Genomic DNA, 14,117 nt, shown 5'->3' with positions numbered 1-14,117 from the left:
TTATATATATTTCAATTCCTCACCCTTTCTCATCCAAAAAAACCAGCAACCTCCAAAAACAATCATCTATTGCGTTTCCAAGCAACTTATACATACATCAACTTAACATGAATTACAAATTCAATCAGAGATGGCTTTTTCAGCTTATTAGACAACCCAACGTACAAAACCGGCGCGTAGCGCCGGCATACCCCTAGTGTCTAATATAGTTTTGGTTCGTATGTGTTGTGCATTCTAAACCAATATAAAATAAACTAGATAATTAACGTTCATATCAGAGTTAAAGCCTCAGAGATTAATCAAAATTCTAGAGGCAACTATAACTTCAAAAAACTTCTATAGTAAATTTGGCACTAACACACAACTTTATATTTTAAACTAGGGCCGAGCCGCGCTTTGCGCGGCAAATGGATTCAAAATATTTGACATGCATTTTTTAATTTCAAAAATACAATTATATATTTTCTATGAGACATTATTTATATGAAATCATTTTATATAGAATTTCAGTCAATTGAATTTCAAAATCGTTGTAGTTAAGTAAACTGCGTGATAGATGATTTGTCTTCTATTTTTATAAAATACGTATCACTTACTCTCTCGTTATAGATAACTACAAAATCAGCAAAAGAATAATTGTTAAACAAAATTAATCATATTTTGATCATATAAAAGAATCAAACTAAAATATTTACTTAAAAACACAAAATATTACGCTATATCATTTTACTATTTACTTAATGTTTAAAATAATTTAGATTTGAAATTTATTTGAAAGATACTTATAACTGGATCCACATTTGTTTATGTTCCATGAAATATAATTAATTATAAAATTAACATCTTTAATTATATTATTTGAAATAACAATTAGTTACACTATTGTTACTGTCATTATTTCTGAAAATAAAAACTTCAAAGAATCCCTTTCGATTATATATTTTAAATTTTAATTAGTAGTTATAACATAAGTGTACTCTTGTAACATTATTTTACTATTTTTAATTTTTTTCATATCATAAATATACCTTAGATTCTTTTAAAAACACGAAAACATAATTTATAAATATTCTATTTTATTATGAGATTAAGTAGAATATTATTTTGAAAATGCAAGCATTAAAAACTATATATATATATATATATAATATTTTTTTCAATTTTGTGTTCGATTGAATTTACTGATATTTTTATTTTTATAACTATTATTTAAACGAAAATATAAATTAATTTTCAATTTTGTGTACTACTGGATTTTTGAACAATTGATATAAAAATAAACAGCAATTATTTGATGATCTAATATTTTGAAAGCTGTTCACTAATTAAAATAAATCATTTTAAAACAAAATAGCTGAATTAATCGATTGGAAATTGTTATTTTAGTTACACCCTAGTGTTATAATATTAACTTATATATTTCTTTACTTTACTTATTCCAATAGCTGAGTTTTTAATATATTTTAACATATGTAAAGATCAATTACTTGGATAACATTAATTTTAATATTTATCATTAGTTCTTTGTTGTTTATATTGTAAATCTACGGTTGAGGTGTGGTTGAACAAATCTTATTCAAGTGTGTGGACCTATGGTTGATTTGTTTTTGATTAGAATATGAAGTACTCCTATGAAAAGTCATTGATATAAATGTGAATATTTAGTGAGAGAATGTATAAGTTAACAGATACTGATTAATGAATTGTTTTTGACAAATGTGAGAAATGGAATTGCTTTGGCTAGCTGTCATTTGGACATCTATGCTGGACAGGTTCCACTTATCTTCGGTACTGCTAGCTTGGTTTAATATTATTCATCGACTGCCTAATGTCCACCCGGATAGATATGTTATGCTAGCAATAGTGTAATAAGAGGTTGCATGATGGTCTAACCCAGTCTCCTATTAGAGTTTCAAGATTCATTGTCTCAGCTCTTAAAGACAAATGTTCTGTTATGATTTCATTGGGTTGTCCACTTGATCCCCGCCTTGCTAATTTCTGGTTTGACCCTCCATAAGATGGTGAAAAATATGGAAGTGTCTTCCTGTCATGTCTTTGTTTCTCTTCAAAGAATTGGCTTTATTGTTGTCTCAGTCGTTATCTCTTTGTTCTCAGACTACTCTGCCGATGAGACTACCAAAGCTCCAAAGAGTATAAAAATCTGAGAAAAGCACAGAGATTCCGTTATCGTGTTCCGTCGATGTGTTGATGCTGTTCACCGATGCTGATAACAAACATTCGAGTGATGATGGGTATATCCAAGTAGAACTCTTTCCAACATGCTGAATCTCAACAATGACTCCAAGATCAGACATGCAACAGATGCTACGATATGTGTTAATGAGTTGGTGAGAAGAAGAACAGATTTCTTGAGCCATAAGCTCATTTTCTCCCCACATCAAATCTGATCCTTGATGCTCCATGATTTTGCTTTCTCGGGTCATTCCATAGATCTCTTGCGCCTAAACCAATTCTAATCCTTCCATTGGATCAAACACAGCCCTGAGAAAACCAACAAAACCAATGTGATGAACAAAGTTTTGAAAAGAGAAATGATCGAACAAATGCAAAACCACGCGAATTAACAGTCCTAAAACACAAAACAACACGTATCAAAGAAGAGAAACAATAGTTGTTTCAATTACAAAGACATGAGACTATTGTTTCTCACGTACCTACGCAACACAGAAAAAACATAAATCTCTCGGAAGAAGATAATCATGACCAATACAACGGTGAAAAATGTTTAAGAAAAAACATATATTCTAAAGAATTTAACCGGTTAAATAACGGTGCTCATGAACAAAGCCGTGAAAAAAAATCAAAAGAATTTAGCCGGTGAAATCACTACCCTCATGAACAAAACGTAAAAAATAAAAAATCAACTTTGTAATATGGCAGAAGCATACCCTCGACAACGGAGAACACTTTCCGGACTTCAAGTCAAGAGGAAAAAAACCAGTATATTGTGACAAATATGAAGAGATGGTGTGCTGAAGATGAGAAATACTCACATATTTATATAGATTATACACCGCCTTGCTGCAGATCTAAATGACACATTGGATGAGATTAAACACTGTGTCACAGCTCGGACCGTTTCAGATGGCGAGAAGGAGCCCAGACGTCACCGCGTCGCCGTCGGACAAAGAGGTGAGACGATCTTCAACTCTTCAATCAGACATAATTAGGGTTGGAGAGCGGACTCCATCTACCCGGGCTGAACACAACTTCAAAAGCAACAGCCCAACACACATTTTAAAATAATTCACTATTTCTTATACTTTTTTCTCAAGCACATAGCACTAAATTAAATTAAAATATGGTATCCGGGTAAGATCCAACCCGGTCTGGACATATAAAAACAGGATTGCTCGCCATCTATCGCCTTATCTTGTTGACTATTCTTCTCTTAGAAAGCCCCCCCCCCCATTGCGATTACTACCAACTCCGTCTCCGACCGCGAGAGCAAAGATGTCGGCGACGCTAACGGGATCGGGAACTGCCTTGGGCTTTTCATGCTCCTCGAAGATCTCGAAGAGAGTTTCTTCCTCTCCGTCTACTCGCTGCAGCATCAAGATGTCAGTTTCCGTCGACGAGAAGAAGAAGAGCTTCACCCTTCAGAAGTCCGAGGAAGCTTTCAATGCCGCCAAGGTCAGTATAAAAAAAATCGAAACTTTGATTGAATTGTAGTAAACGAAATGTTCATTAGACTTGAAATGATCAGACTTTGGGTTGCAAAAGGACTAACCTTTATTGTCAAAAATGATTTTTTTGTGTTAAAGAATCTAATGCCTGGAGGTGTGAACTCCCCTGTTCGAGCCTTCAAATCCGTTGGTGGACAACCCGTTTTGATTGATTCAGTTAAAGGCTCAAAGATGTGGGACATCGATGGAAACGAGTACATTGACTACGTTGGATCTTGGGGACCAGCTATCATCGGCCACGCGGACGACGAGGTTCTCGCGGCTCTAGCTGAGACCATGAAGAAAGGAACAAGCTTTGGCGCTCCTTGTCTCTTAGAGAATGTTCTAGCCGAGATGGTTATCTCAGCTGTTCCCAGCATTGAGATGGTTCGGTTTGTTAACTCCGGGACCGAAGCTTGTATGGGAATCCTCCGTCTCGCCAGAGCCTTCACTAACAAAGAGAAGTTCATCAAGTTCGAAGGTTGTTATCACGGTCACGCCAACGCTTTCCTTGTGAAAGCTGGGAGTGGTGTAGCCACTTTAGGACTACCTGACTCGCCTGGTGTACCTAAAGCGGCTACTTCAGATACTCTAACGACTCCGTACAATGATATTGAAGCTGTTGCGAAGCTCTTTGAGGCTCATAAAGGAGAGATCTCTGCGGTTATTCTCGAACCTGTTGTTGGTAACTCTGGTTTCATCACTCCTACGCCTGAGTTCATCAACGGTTTAAGGCAGCTGACTAAAGACAATGGTGCTCTTCTCATCTTCGATGAGGTCATGACTGGCTTTCGTTTAGCTTATGGTGGAGCTCAAGAGTACTTTGGAATCACTCCTGACTTGACTACTCTTGGGAAAATCATCGGTGGTGGTCTTCCCGTGGGAGCTTACGGTGGAAGACGAGATATTATGGAGATGGTAAGATCTGAACCTACACGTAGAGATGTTAAATGGGTCTTAAGCCCACGGGCCTAAACGGGCCTGTTATAAAATTGTTAGCTCGTTTAAAAGTAAATGGGCTTATATAGGTCAGCCCTTTTAGGCCGGTTTACTTTACGGGCACACCCTTTAAATAAAAGGGTATCCATTTAGGTCTGATTAATTTTTTTAATTTATTTTTTAAGCATTGTAGGATTTAATATTTTCTGTTTTTTTTTTGTTGCAGGTTGCTCCTGCAGGACCAATGTACCAAGCTGGGACACTAAGTGGTAACCCGTTGGCAATGACCGCAGGTATCCACACGCTGAAGCGGCTTAAGCAGCCAGGGACATACGAGTACTTAGACAAGATCACCAAGGAGCTAACCAATGGAATCTTGGAAGCAGGGAAGAAAACAGGACATCCAATGTGCGGCGGTTACATAAGTGGTATGTTCGGTTTCTTTTTCGCAGAAGGACCGGTTTACAACTTTGCTGACGCGAAGAAGAGCGACACGGAGAAGTTTGGTAGGTTTTTCAGAGGAATGTTGGAAGAAGGTGTTTACTTTGCACCGTCTCAGTTCGAGGCTGGGTTTACCAGCTTGGCTCACACTCCTGAGGATATACAGTTTACCATTTCTGCGGCTGAGAGGGTCCTCGGAAGGATCTAGAGCGTTCTTGTTCTTGTTTTTGTTTTATACATCGGTAGCTTGAGAGTTTTGTATGATGAAGTAGCCTTTATGGTGTATTCTCGGGAAAATGACATTTTTAGACCCCAACAATTTACGTCGTGTCTTTTTAGACCCAAACAAAACATAAGTGCGAAATCATTTATGAACTGAGATTTTTTAAAAAATTTCGATCCAAACTTGACTCCGTAACATGAAATCTTACATCGTTAGTCAACCGTTAAACCATGCTTAGTTGGATAAAGAAAAAGTGCCGATTTCAACCCATACAATTTCGGTCATGCCTTTTCAGACCTGGACAATGAGTGAGTGTGATTTTCATACCCAAACTGAACAATAATTTGAATTTCATACCCAAACTTTAATATTAACATAAAAAATTACTTTACTAACGTTTGGTTAGTCAACCGACGTCGTATTAACTAAACTAATTAAAAAACACTCACTAAGATTCGAAAACACACCTAGAGAAGCACTAAACTGAGCATTAAACCACTGTACTAGACAAGTTTTGTAAAATCTACATATATACTAAATTATATAGGTACCACAAGTAAAGAAATCACTAGCTTCTTCTTCCTCTTGCTATCTCTCTCAGTTGCCAATTTCAGAAGTTTCGGTCTTTGGACTTTAGGAAGTTCTATTTTTGATAGTAATGAGCATTTTAAAATCGCATTAGAAGGTAATGTTAGGAGCCAAAAAGAGCAGCTCCGGCTACAACACGTAGACAAGAGTGGAGATTAGTTTCTTCGTCTAAAAAAGAATTAGCATGAACCGAGGCATTATCAAGCCCAAGAAATCGAATCCATTTAATCAGGGATCGATCCACGACAAATCCGTGAGCAAACCTAGTATCGAGAAGAAGAAAAACAATGGTGTAACATGAAAGAGTGCGGATTGGCGAACATGACAAAGATATAAGTTAGTATATATGTAAATATGGCAAAAGTTACCGACTTGATGGCAAAGTGTTCGTTTAATTCACTTGCATGTCGTGGGTTCGGCCCTCCAAGTGACAGAATTTTATTATTTTAGCTAAAATGACATCGTTTTAACTCTTTCTCAACACGTCATCTCTGCCTAGACACTGACTCGCTCAAAAATGACGGTTAACTAACCAAACATTAGTTAAACTAAGAGTAGTTTTTATATGAAATTCAAACTATCGTTCAGTTCGGGTATGCAATTTAAATTATTGTTCAGTTTGGGTATGAAATCACACTTAGTTATTGTTTAGGTCTAAAATGGCATGACCGAAATTGTACGGGTTGAAATCGGTACTTTTTCTTTATCCGACTAAGCATGGTTTAACGGTTGACTAACGATAAGTTAGTCAAGGTAGGATTTTATGTTACAGAGTCAAGTTTGGGTCGAATTTTTTTTAAAAAATCTCAGTTCAGGAATGATTTCGCACTTATGTTTTGTTTGGGTCTAAAAAGGTACAACGCAAATTGTTGGGGCGTAAAAATGCCCTTTTCCCGTGTATTCTCCTGAATTATTTTTGCTTTGTGCATTCAAATGGATTTGTTCTGTTCAATTGTTCGGAATACGACCACACAAACTAATGTTGCTATCGTGTTCAAGTTTCCTCGTAAACAAGTTTAAAGAGAATAAAAAAAAGAAATGAAAAAGAGCTTTTCATAATTATTCTCGCGTAAGGAGGACACAAACTAGCAGAGTTTGTTTTCGTTTTTCAACACGTGCATAAGTTAATAGATTGGTAGGTAGGTGGTGGTTGACTTATGTGGTTTTGGTTATTTTATATACAAACACCATTGGGGGTTGGTGCGATAGGGACTATTCAACCTTTTTGTAGACTTGCTTTTAACCCAAGTTAAATCTAACACGGAAAATTGTTCGTGGACGTTGTGAAAGTGTTGCTTAAAAAAGGCTGTTGTTATCGCTGTAAAAATACAGAATAAGAACTTGTGTGAAATTAACAAAACTAACTATAAACTAAAGTAAAATATTTACTCACTCTTATAAATCCAACCAATTTTTATTACCGATGATTAGTGATCGAAAAATAGTATATGTACGCTGCTGTGATATATTTTTGTCTTGTTCTTGTCAAAGACTATAAAAGAATTGTCATAGCTATTTGTACAATAGATTTCTTTTATTTGAATAAAATTATATTTTTATAATATTTTTCGAGAAATTAGTTTTTTTTATATGTGACACTCATATATCTATAAATATAATAGGATGAATCAAACTAAATGAACTTAAAACTAATCACATTTTAATCAAATTAGAATAATAATAAATTGTGATTCAATTAGAGAGAATAGAGGTAACCAAACATAACCAACATAATAATTGAACTGATCCAAATTATTATACATGACAAGACACATTTAATTAACATAATACCATGGTATAATTTACACACCTTTTTATTTATGTTGCATACTTATATATTACAAAATAATAAAATTTATAAACAAATCAAAACGGTACATCATCCCATTATATTAATATTTTGTATTTATGCATAAGTACGAGAGAATATCTACTGTAGTTCTATAAAAAAAATATTATTGTCTTTAAAAACATTTACGGTTGTTAATCATAACTGAAATGGCATAAACTACTAGATCGCCATAAATTAGTTTTGCTAATTATTTTACTGACGCTATGCAGTAAAGAGAAAACAATTCTCATACGTTGCTCAGATGCAATGAATAATAAACATCGACAACAAAGTTAAAAAAATATGGTAAAGGCCTTTGCCACCACGGTCCACACCACAACATTTCACTATTTAAACCAAACCTCTAACCGTCCACCTTCGCCATCGTCTCCATCTACGATCATGGAAGTCAAGAGATACCAGCCCACATCTCCACCGTCCGAGACGATCCCTATCGTTGATCTAAGCAACCCGGACGAAGAGCTAGTGTCACGTGCGGTGGTGAAGGCGAGCCAAGAGTGGGGGGTCTTTCACGTGGTGAATCATGGGATCTCGATGGATCTGATACGGAGGTTGAAGGAGGTTGGTACACAGTTCTTCGAGCTACCGGAGACGGAGAAGAAAGCCGTAGCGAAACCAGATGATTCCCAAGACTTCGAAGGTTACACGAGGAATCTCAAGTATACAGAAGGAGAGGTTTGGGCCGATAATCTTTTCCACAGAATCTTGCCACAGTCATGTATCAACTACAAATACTGGCCGAGAAACCCTCCGCAGTATAGGTACGACGAATCTTTAGGATGCAAACGGTTGTTATGAAATATGGCACTAGAATGAACCACTCATCAAAATATCCCAATATTTTGTTTTTGGGCGGGGGCATGGGTGTTTTTATAGGGAGGTGATTGAGGAGTACACAAAGGAGACGAAGAAGCTAGCGGAGAGGCTTTTGGGTTTTTTATCAGAAGGATTAGGGCTACGGCATGAGGCGTTAAAGGAAGGTCTGGGTGGCGAAAAGTCGGAGTATGTACTGAGAATCAACAACTTCCCGCCTAATCCACAACCGGATGCGACCTTGGGACTACCGGAGCACACTGACATCGTCGCACTCGCACTCATCGTCACCAATGAAGTTCCAGGTCTTCAGGTTTTCCATGAAGGCCACTGGTTCGATGTCCAGTACGTTCCCTCTTCCGTAACAGTCACCATCGGTGATCAGATACTGGTATGTTTTTGTTCTTTTTTTTGTTTAGAAACTCTCTCTAGTGTCTCTCTTCCTCATCTACAAACCCTAGTAGCCACCGTCATCGATTCTGCGTGGGAGGAGATGGGCTTCTGCGTCTTCGCCATATGTCCTCTTCCCCTCTTCTCTCTTGTGTCGTAATGTCGACTGTGTTCTTGGCTCTGAATCACGGTGGTACTGTCTTCTCCGGTAGAGCTTGACATCGGTAAAAGCTTCCATCTCCGACCGTCACTGTTTCCAGCCAGCGTTCGCGCTCTCCCTCGTAGTTCAGGCGTAGGAGGTTTCTCCATTTCCAAGTTTCTACATGGTGGTAGAGCTTCTCTCCTATTTCAGCGGTATTGCTGGCCTTCTCCTTGGTTTAATTTCGTTCCTCTTGCGCAAGTCTCTGTCTTTTTCTGTGCCTTCATATTTTTCTATGTTCCTCCTCTGTTGTTGGTGTACTCGTGTTCTCTGAGTTGGTCCTGGTTCTGAAAGTTTGGTTGAGATGAGTGTTTCTGTAGTCAGTCTCCCACAAAGCAAGCCTGATCTGTGCTCTTCCCTTGCCGTCGGGATGGTCTGTGCCTCTTTCCTTGTCGATGTGTTCTGTTTCTGTCAAAGGCTTCCCTTGTCTCTCTCCGGCTTATCTGACATTGTTGCTCCTCGGTTCTTGCTTTGGATGATTCTCGGTTGTGCTGCCTTGGGTCCTAGTTAGTGACCTAGTCAGTGTCTGTGCTTCTTTCCCTTGCCGCTCTGATAGGTTCAAATTAGTGATTGCGGCCTGTGCTTCTTCTCTCGCCACCAACAGATCCTCCTCAGGTTTACACTTTGCATCACTATATCCTTGTGCATTCTCCTCCCGAGCAGTTATGTTGACTGTCCGGGTATTCTCCTCAAGAAAACTTTGTTGCGTAATGTGGGTTTGCTGTTCTTATTTAAACCAAAGGGGTTTGAGCCATTTAGAGGTTGATCGGGTCTTTGGTCTTCGGTTGCTTGGTCTCTGTGCGTTGGTAGCTTCTTCTGTCCTCTCAAGGATTGGCTTAGTGCTAGGTGGTATGAGCGGGTACCTTAGCTCACTATCTTGTCTCAGTTCATGTCCGCACCTTGAGGCGCTTGGTTTAGCTCATTCTAAGCGGTTTTTGGGCTCTTTTTACTTCTGTGTTTGTCTCTTCTGTTTCGGTTATTACTCTGGAAGCTAAGAATAAGCTAGCAAAGTGTTGTATGTTTTGTAAACTCTCGCATTCAATAGAATTTTTTTTGCAAAAAAAAAAAACAAACCATGATTTATTTTACTGTGGATATATTATGAAACATCAGTAGATTATATTACTAGTTTTTGGTGGATCTTGCAGAGGCTGAGCAACGGGAAGTACAAGAATGTGTTGCATAGAGTGACGGTGGATAAAGAAAAGCAGAGGATGTCGTGGCCGGTTTTTGTCGATGCTAATCCTGATGTCGTCATCCGACCATTGCCTGAGCTCATTACCGGCGATAATCCTTCTATGTTCAAGTCTATTATCTGCAAGGACTTTAAATACCGTAGGCTTTATAAGCTTCCCGTCGACTGATTCAAATGATAATCAGTTTATTTTTCTTTCTCCTTTCTACAAATCAAAATTCCCAGTCCTGTGTGTGTTTATGCTACGTATTGTAAAATTTATCTTCTACGTAAGTTTATTTATGCAAAAGGACCAAATAATTTACTACAGTTTGAAGTTTATATAATTAACAAGAAGAGCCTTTATCAATGGTTTTAAAGATTTATTATTCTTTATCGTAATCGAATATGGGGTTTGTCGGCCAAACATTGATAAGTCCTTGAAGATATATATCGAATTATTAATTTTCTTACAAATATTTAGGATTTTCTCTAAGAACACTAATTATTACACTATTGTCGTAATTAAGTACTTGTATTAGTGCGCAGGTGGTGGATTTGTTTTTGTTATCTTGACAATTTTAAATGATTCAAAAGTACTTGTGCCTTGCGCATAGTGAGTTTATTTGTATATATTATCGATGGTTTCTTTTATATATTTGATCATTTTATTTATATATATAAAATATGTTCGTTTACGTGTCGCGCGACCTGCGATCTGCGACCTGCGACCAGTCGCGCGATCAAAATTTTCTTAATTTTTAGTCGCTGTTTTTTCGGGCGACTTGAATGGGAACCCGCGACTGGTCGCGCGATCAGTCGCGCAACATCAAAACGAACAACAATCTGCGACTTGCGACATGCGACCAATCGCAGGTCGCATGTTACGCGATATCAAAACGAACAACAACTTGCGACCTGCGATCAGTCGCAGGTCGTATGTCGCAGGTCGTAGGTCGCGCGACACGTAAACGAACATCATCAATATCCTCTTTACTTTTTTTCTGTCAAAGGGTTTTCTTAAATTAATAATTGGTCCACACATAAGATTACCATAGCATCTTCCAAAACCATACTCGGCCCATACACATAGACGGCTAAGTCTTTGTGATGTTTTTCTTTTCTTTTGTCTTATTAGTTTTCCTAATCCTAGTTGGTTTAGGTTTTGGATACTTTCCATATTTCTATATCTTGTAATCCTTATATAAAGGAACCATATTTTTTATGAATAAATATACAAACTATTCCCCTTAGTTTTATAACATGTTATCAGCACGATAACCTCTAAAACCCTAAAGCTAAAACCAAAAATCGATCCTACCCGGTGAACACCCTAATCCCGATTGCATCCCGATCCTACGCGTTCCCGATCAGAAACCCCGCGTTCCCGTCTCAGCTTCAAACGATCTCAGCTCATACGAACTCAGCCTCAGCTCTTGATCCAGGACAGCTCGCGTTCCAGACAGCAAGCGTCCCGTTCGCATCAGAGCCGCTCGCGAACCGACAGCAACAGCTCCCGTTCAACGATCAGCCGCTCGCGATCTCAGCCTCAATCCGTTCCAGGCCAGCTCGCGTCCAGGCCAGCTCGCATCCCGTTACTGTCCAGCTCGAGGTTCATTCTTTGGTGGTCCGGTTTCAACAATCAACTAAGCTAAAGGTAATTCGAATTCTAAGAACATATGAATCGAATTGGGTTGATTGATAAAGAATGAAACCATAAAACCTAATCTTTATGATAAAAGCCATAGGATAATAGATCAAACCCTAATGAGTAAATCAAAGCTCTAAAAGTTTAATCCCCAAACCCTAAATCGAGATTGATCTATTGATCAATTAAACTCAAAACCCTAATCGGTTTTGAATCTCAAAACCCTATGATCTAATGATCATATAGTGTGCTTAAATATCCCTTGATCTATGATTAAATCAAAACCCAGAAAACGTAAATCCTAAAATTGCTAGAAATCAAATCAAGGGATATTTAAGCATATGGTTCCTTTATATGGTCCCTAATGTGAATCCGTTTTGATGATTGTTCTTGTTTGATTAAATCTTTTAATGTTTTGAGGTTTATGTTGCTAGAATATTTTACCTTCTGATATGTTTCTGTTTTCTGAAAACCCTAAATTCGTTTTACCCTAAATAGCATGTTATAAATCCGAATTGAAGCATGTTTGATTCTTATTTGTTTTGATTGATCTTGTTGATTGAGAGTTAGGTTGATAGTTTGATTGATCTCATAACCCGTTTTCTAAAAACCCTAATATCGAATATGAAACCTTAAAATACTGCTAAATTTAATTGCTAGATTTCTAAATTAATTTGAAGTTTAGGATCAGTGGCTAGATTAATTGTTTTTAAACCCTAATCTGAAAGCCTAAACCCTAAGTTGACCAGACTTGTTTCTGAAACCCTAAATCTGCATAAACCCTAATTCCGATTCATTGCCTTGGATTGAAAGCTAAATTGCTATATAACCCTTAGTGAATTCGTATGCTAGTAATTTCACCGTGGCCGTGTGGCCTTGTTTGTGTCTTGATAGTATGGCTGTGTGGCCTTAGTGCATAATAATCTTGCTGCATATAGATCATCTAAATCCTAAGTTTGCTATGCATCATATATCACCTAGGCCGTGTGGCCTCATTGCATATCATCCCCATAGCCGTGTGATACTATCATCGAGGAGAATAAAGAGAATGAAAAAAATTTATACATGGCAATAAGTATTATCAGCCATCATCTCACTGAGGGTCTAAAAGATCAGTATCTCACTATTGAGAATCCTCTAGAACTTTGGACCGCTTTACAGCGGAGATATGATTACCAGAAAACAGTGTTACTACCAAAGGCTACATATGATTGGAAACATCTGAGAATCCAAGATTTCAAAACCGTGGATGAATATAACTCATCTCTATTCAAAATTATCTCCAAGATGAGACTTTGTGGTGAGACTGTAACAGAGAAGGATTTGTTGGAAAAGACTTTCTCCACATTCCATTCTAGCAACGTGTTGCTGCAACAACAATACATAAAGAAAGGGTTCACCGCCTATACTGATCTGATCTCATGCCTATTATTAGCTGAGGCTAATAATGAGTTTCTCATGAGGAACAGTGAGATGAGACCTCCTTGATCAACTCCATTACCTGAAGCCAATAAGGCTCACTACAAGAAATATCGGTATTAATAGCACCCGATAAACGCTATCATATCGTTTTCATAGCGTTTCGAAGAACGCCGTGACAGCCGCAGCTATAATAGATCCCCCCTAGCGTAGCGTTTTTCGCGTGCTGTAACAATATACATATATTATAGCGTTGGTCCTGTGTTATATTATACCTATTTATAGCGATTTCTTTTTGCTATTTAAATATTTTACGTGGCATTTTTCGTGTGCCATAAAATATTTTGTTATGACATTTGTTTTTTTGTCATAGAATACATTTTTGTAACTCAGTTTTTTTTTGGATTTTCAACATTTAATAGCAATTTTTTTGTGCCATTGAATATTATAATACCGCGTTTTACTTGTGCTATGACGTTTATATTCTAGGTAATACTGAATAGCTAATATTTTCTATATTGACACATTTTTCGGTTTGAATTACTAATTTTGTTTTTTTATGGGATATAGAATTGGAAAATATTGTAAAAAAAGAAAATTAAAAAATAGAATTTTTAGTAATTGTAACCAGACTAGAAATATGCAAAAAGCACTATAATGTACCCAAAACTAAACCGGGTTTAAAATCTAAATCTAACAAAAAAAAACCAAAAATATCCCTATAACTCCTTCGCACCGCCTCCTC

At 37.3% G+C, this 14,117-nt stretch overlaps 2 protein-coding genes and 1 long non-coding RNA gene across 3 annotated transcripts; 2 read left to right on the top strand and 1 right to left on the bottom strand.

Annotated features, from left to right (window-relative positions):
• Nucleotides 1-1,884: 1,884 nt before the first annotated feature.
• On the bottom strand, nucleotides 1,885-3,231 carry LOC106333547. Its single transcript, XR_001268412.1, has 2 exons — nucleotides 3,015-3,231; nucleotides 1,885-2,502 (listed from the first exon to the last, which is right to left on the bottom strand). It is a non-coding gene; the product is annotated as an uncharacterized LOC106333547 (long non-coding RNA).
• Nucleotides 3,232-3,391: 160 nt separating this feature from the next.
• Nucleotides 3,392-5,398, top strand: LOC106335952 (glutamate-1-semialdehyde 2,1-aminomutase, chloroplastic). Its single transcript, XM_013774647.1, has 3 exons — nucleotides 3,392-3,654; nucleotides 3,786-4,604; nucleotides 4,852-5,398. Exons 1-3 carry the CDS (start codon nucleotides 3,475-3,477, stop codon nucleotides 5,272-5,274), a joined length of 1,422 nt encoding a protein of 473 aa, XP_013630101.1. The 5' UTR covers nucleotides 3,392-3,474; the 3' UTR covers nucleotides 5,275-5,398.
• A 2,535-nt stretch (nucleotides 5,399-7,933) lies between these two features.
• On the top strand, nucleotides 7,934-10,635 carry LOC106328324 (putative inactive flavonol synthase 2). The gene is made up of 3 exons (XM_013766748.1): nucleotides 7,934-8,490; nucleotides 8,606-8,933; nucleotides 10,280-10,635. The coding sequence occupies exons 1-3, from the start codon at nucleotides 8,012-8,014 to the stop codon at nucleotides 10,493-10,495; spliced, it is 1,023 nt and encodes a 340-aa protein (XP_013622202.1). The 5' UTR covers nucleotides 7,934-8,011; the 3' UTR covers nucleotides 10,496-10,635.
• The last annotated feature ends 3,482 nt before the right edge of the window (nucleotides 10,636-14,117 follow it).

The sequence above is a fragment of the Brassica oleracea genome, chromosome C3 (genome assembly GCF_000695525.1).
Source record: "Brassica oleracea var. oleracea cultivar TO1000 chromosome C3, BOL, whole genome shotgun sequence".
In the NCBI taxonomy this organism is placed as follows: domain Eukaryota; kingdom Viridiplantae; phylum Streptophyta; class Magnoliopsida; order Brassicales; family Brassicaceae; genus Brassica; species Brassica oleracea.
Note: the sequence above shows the minus strand (reverse complement) of the source record. Positions and strands in the feature narration are given on the sequence as shown.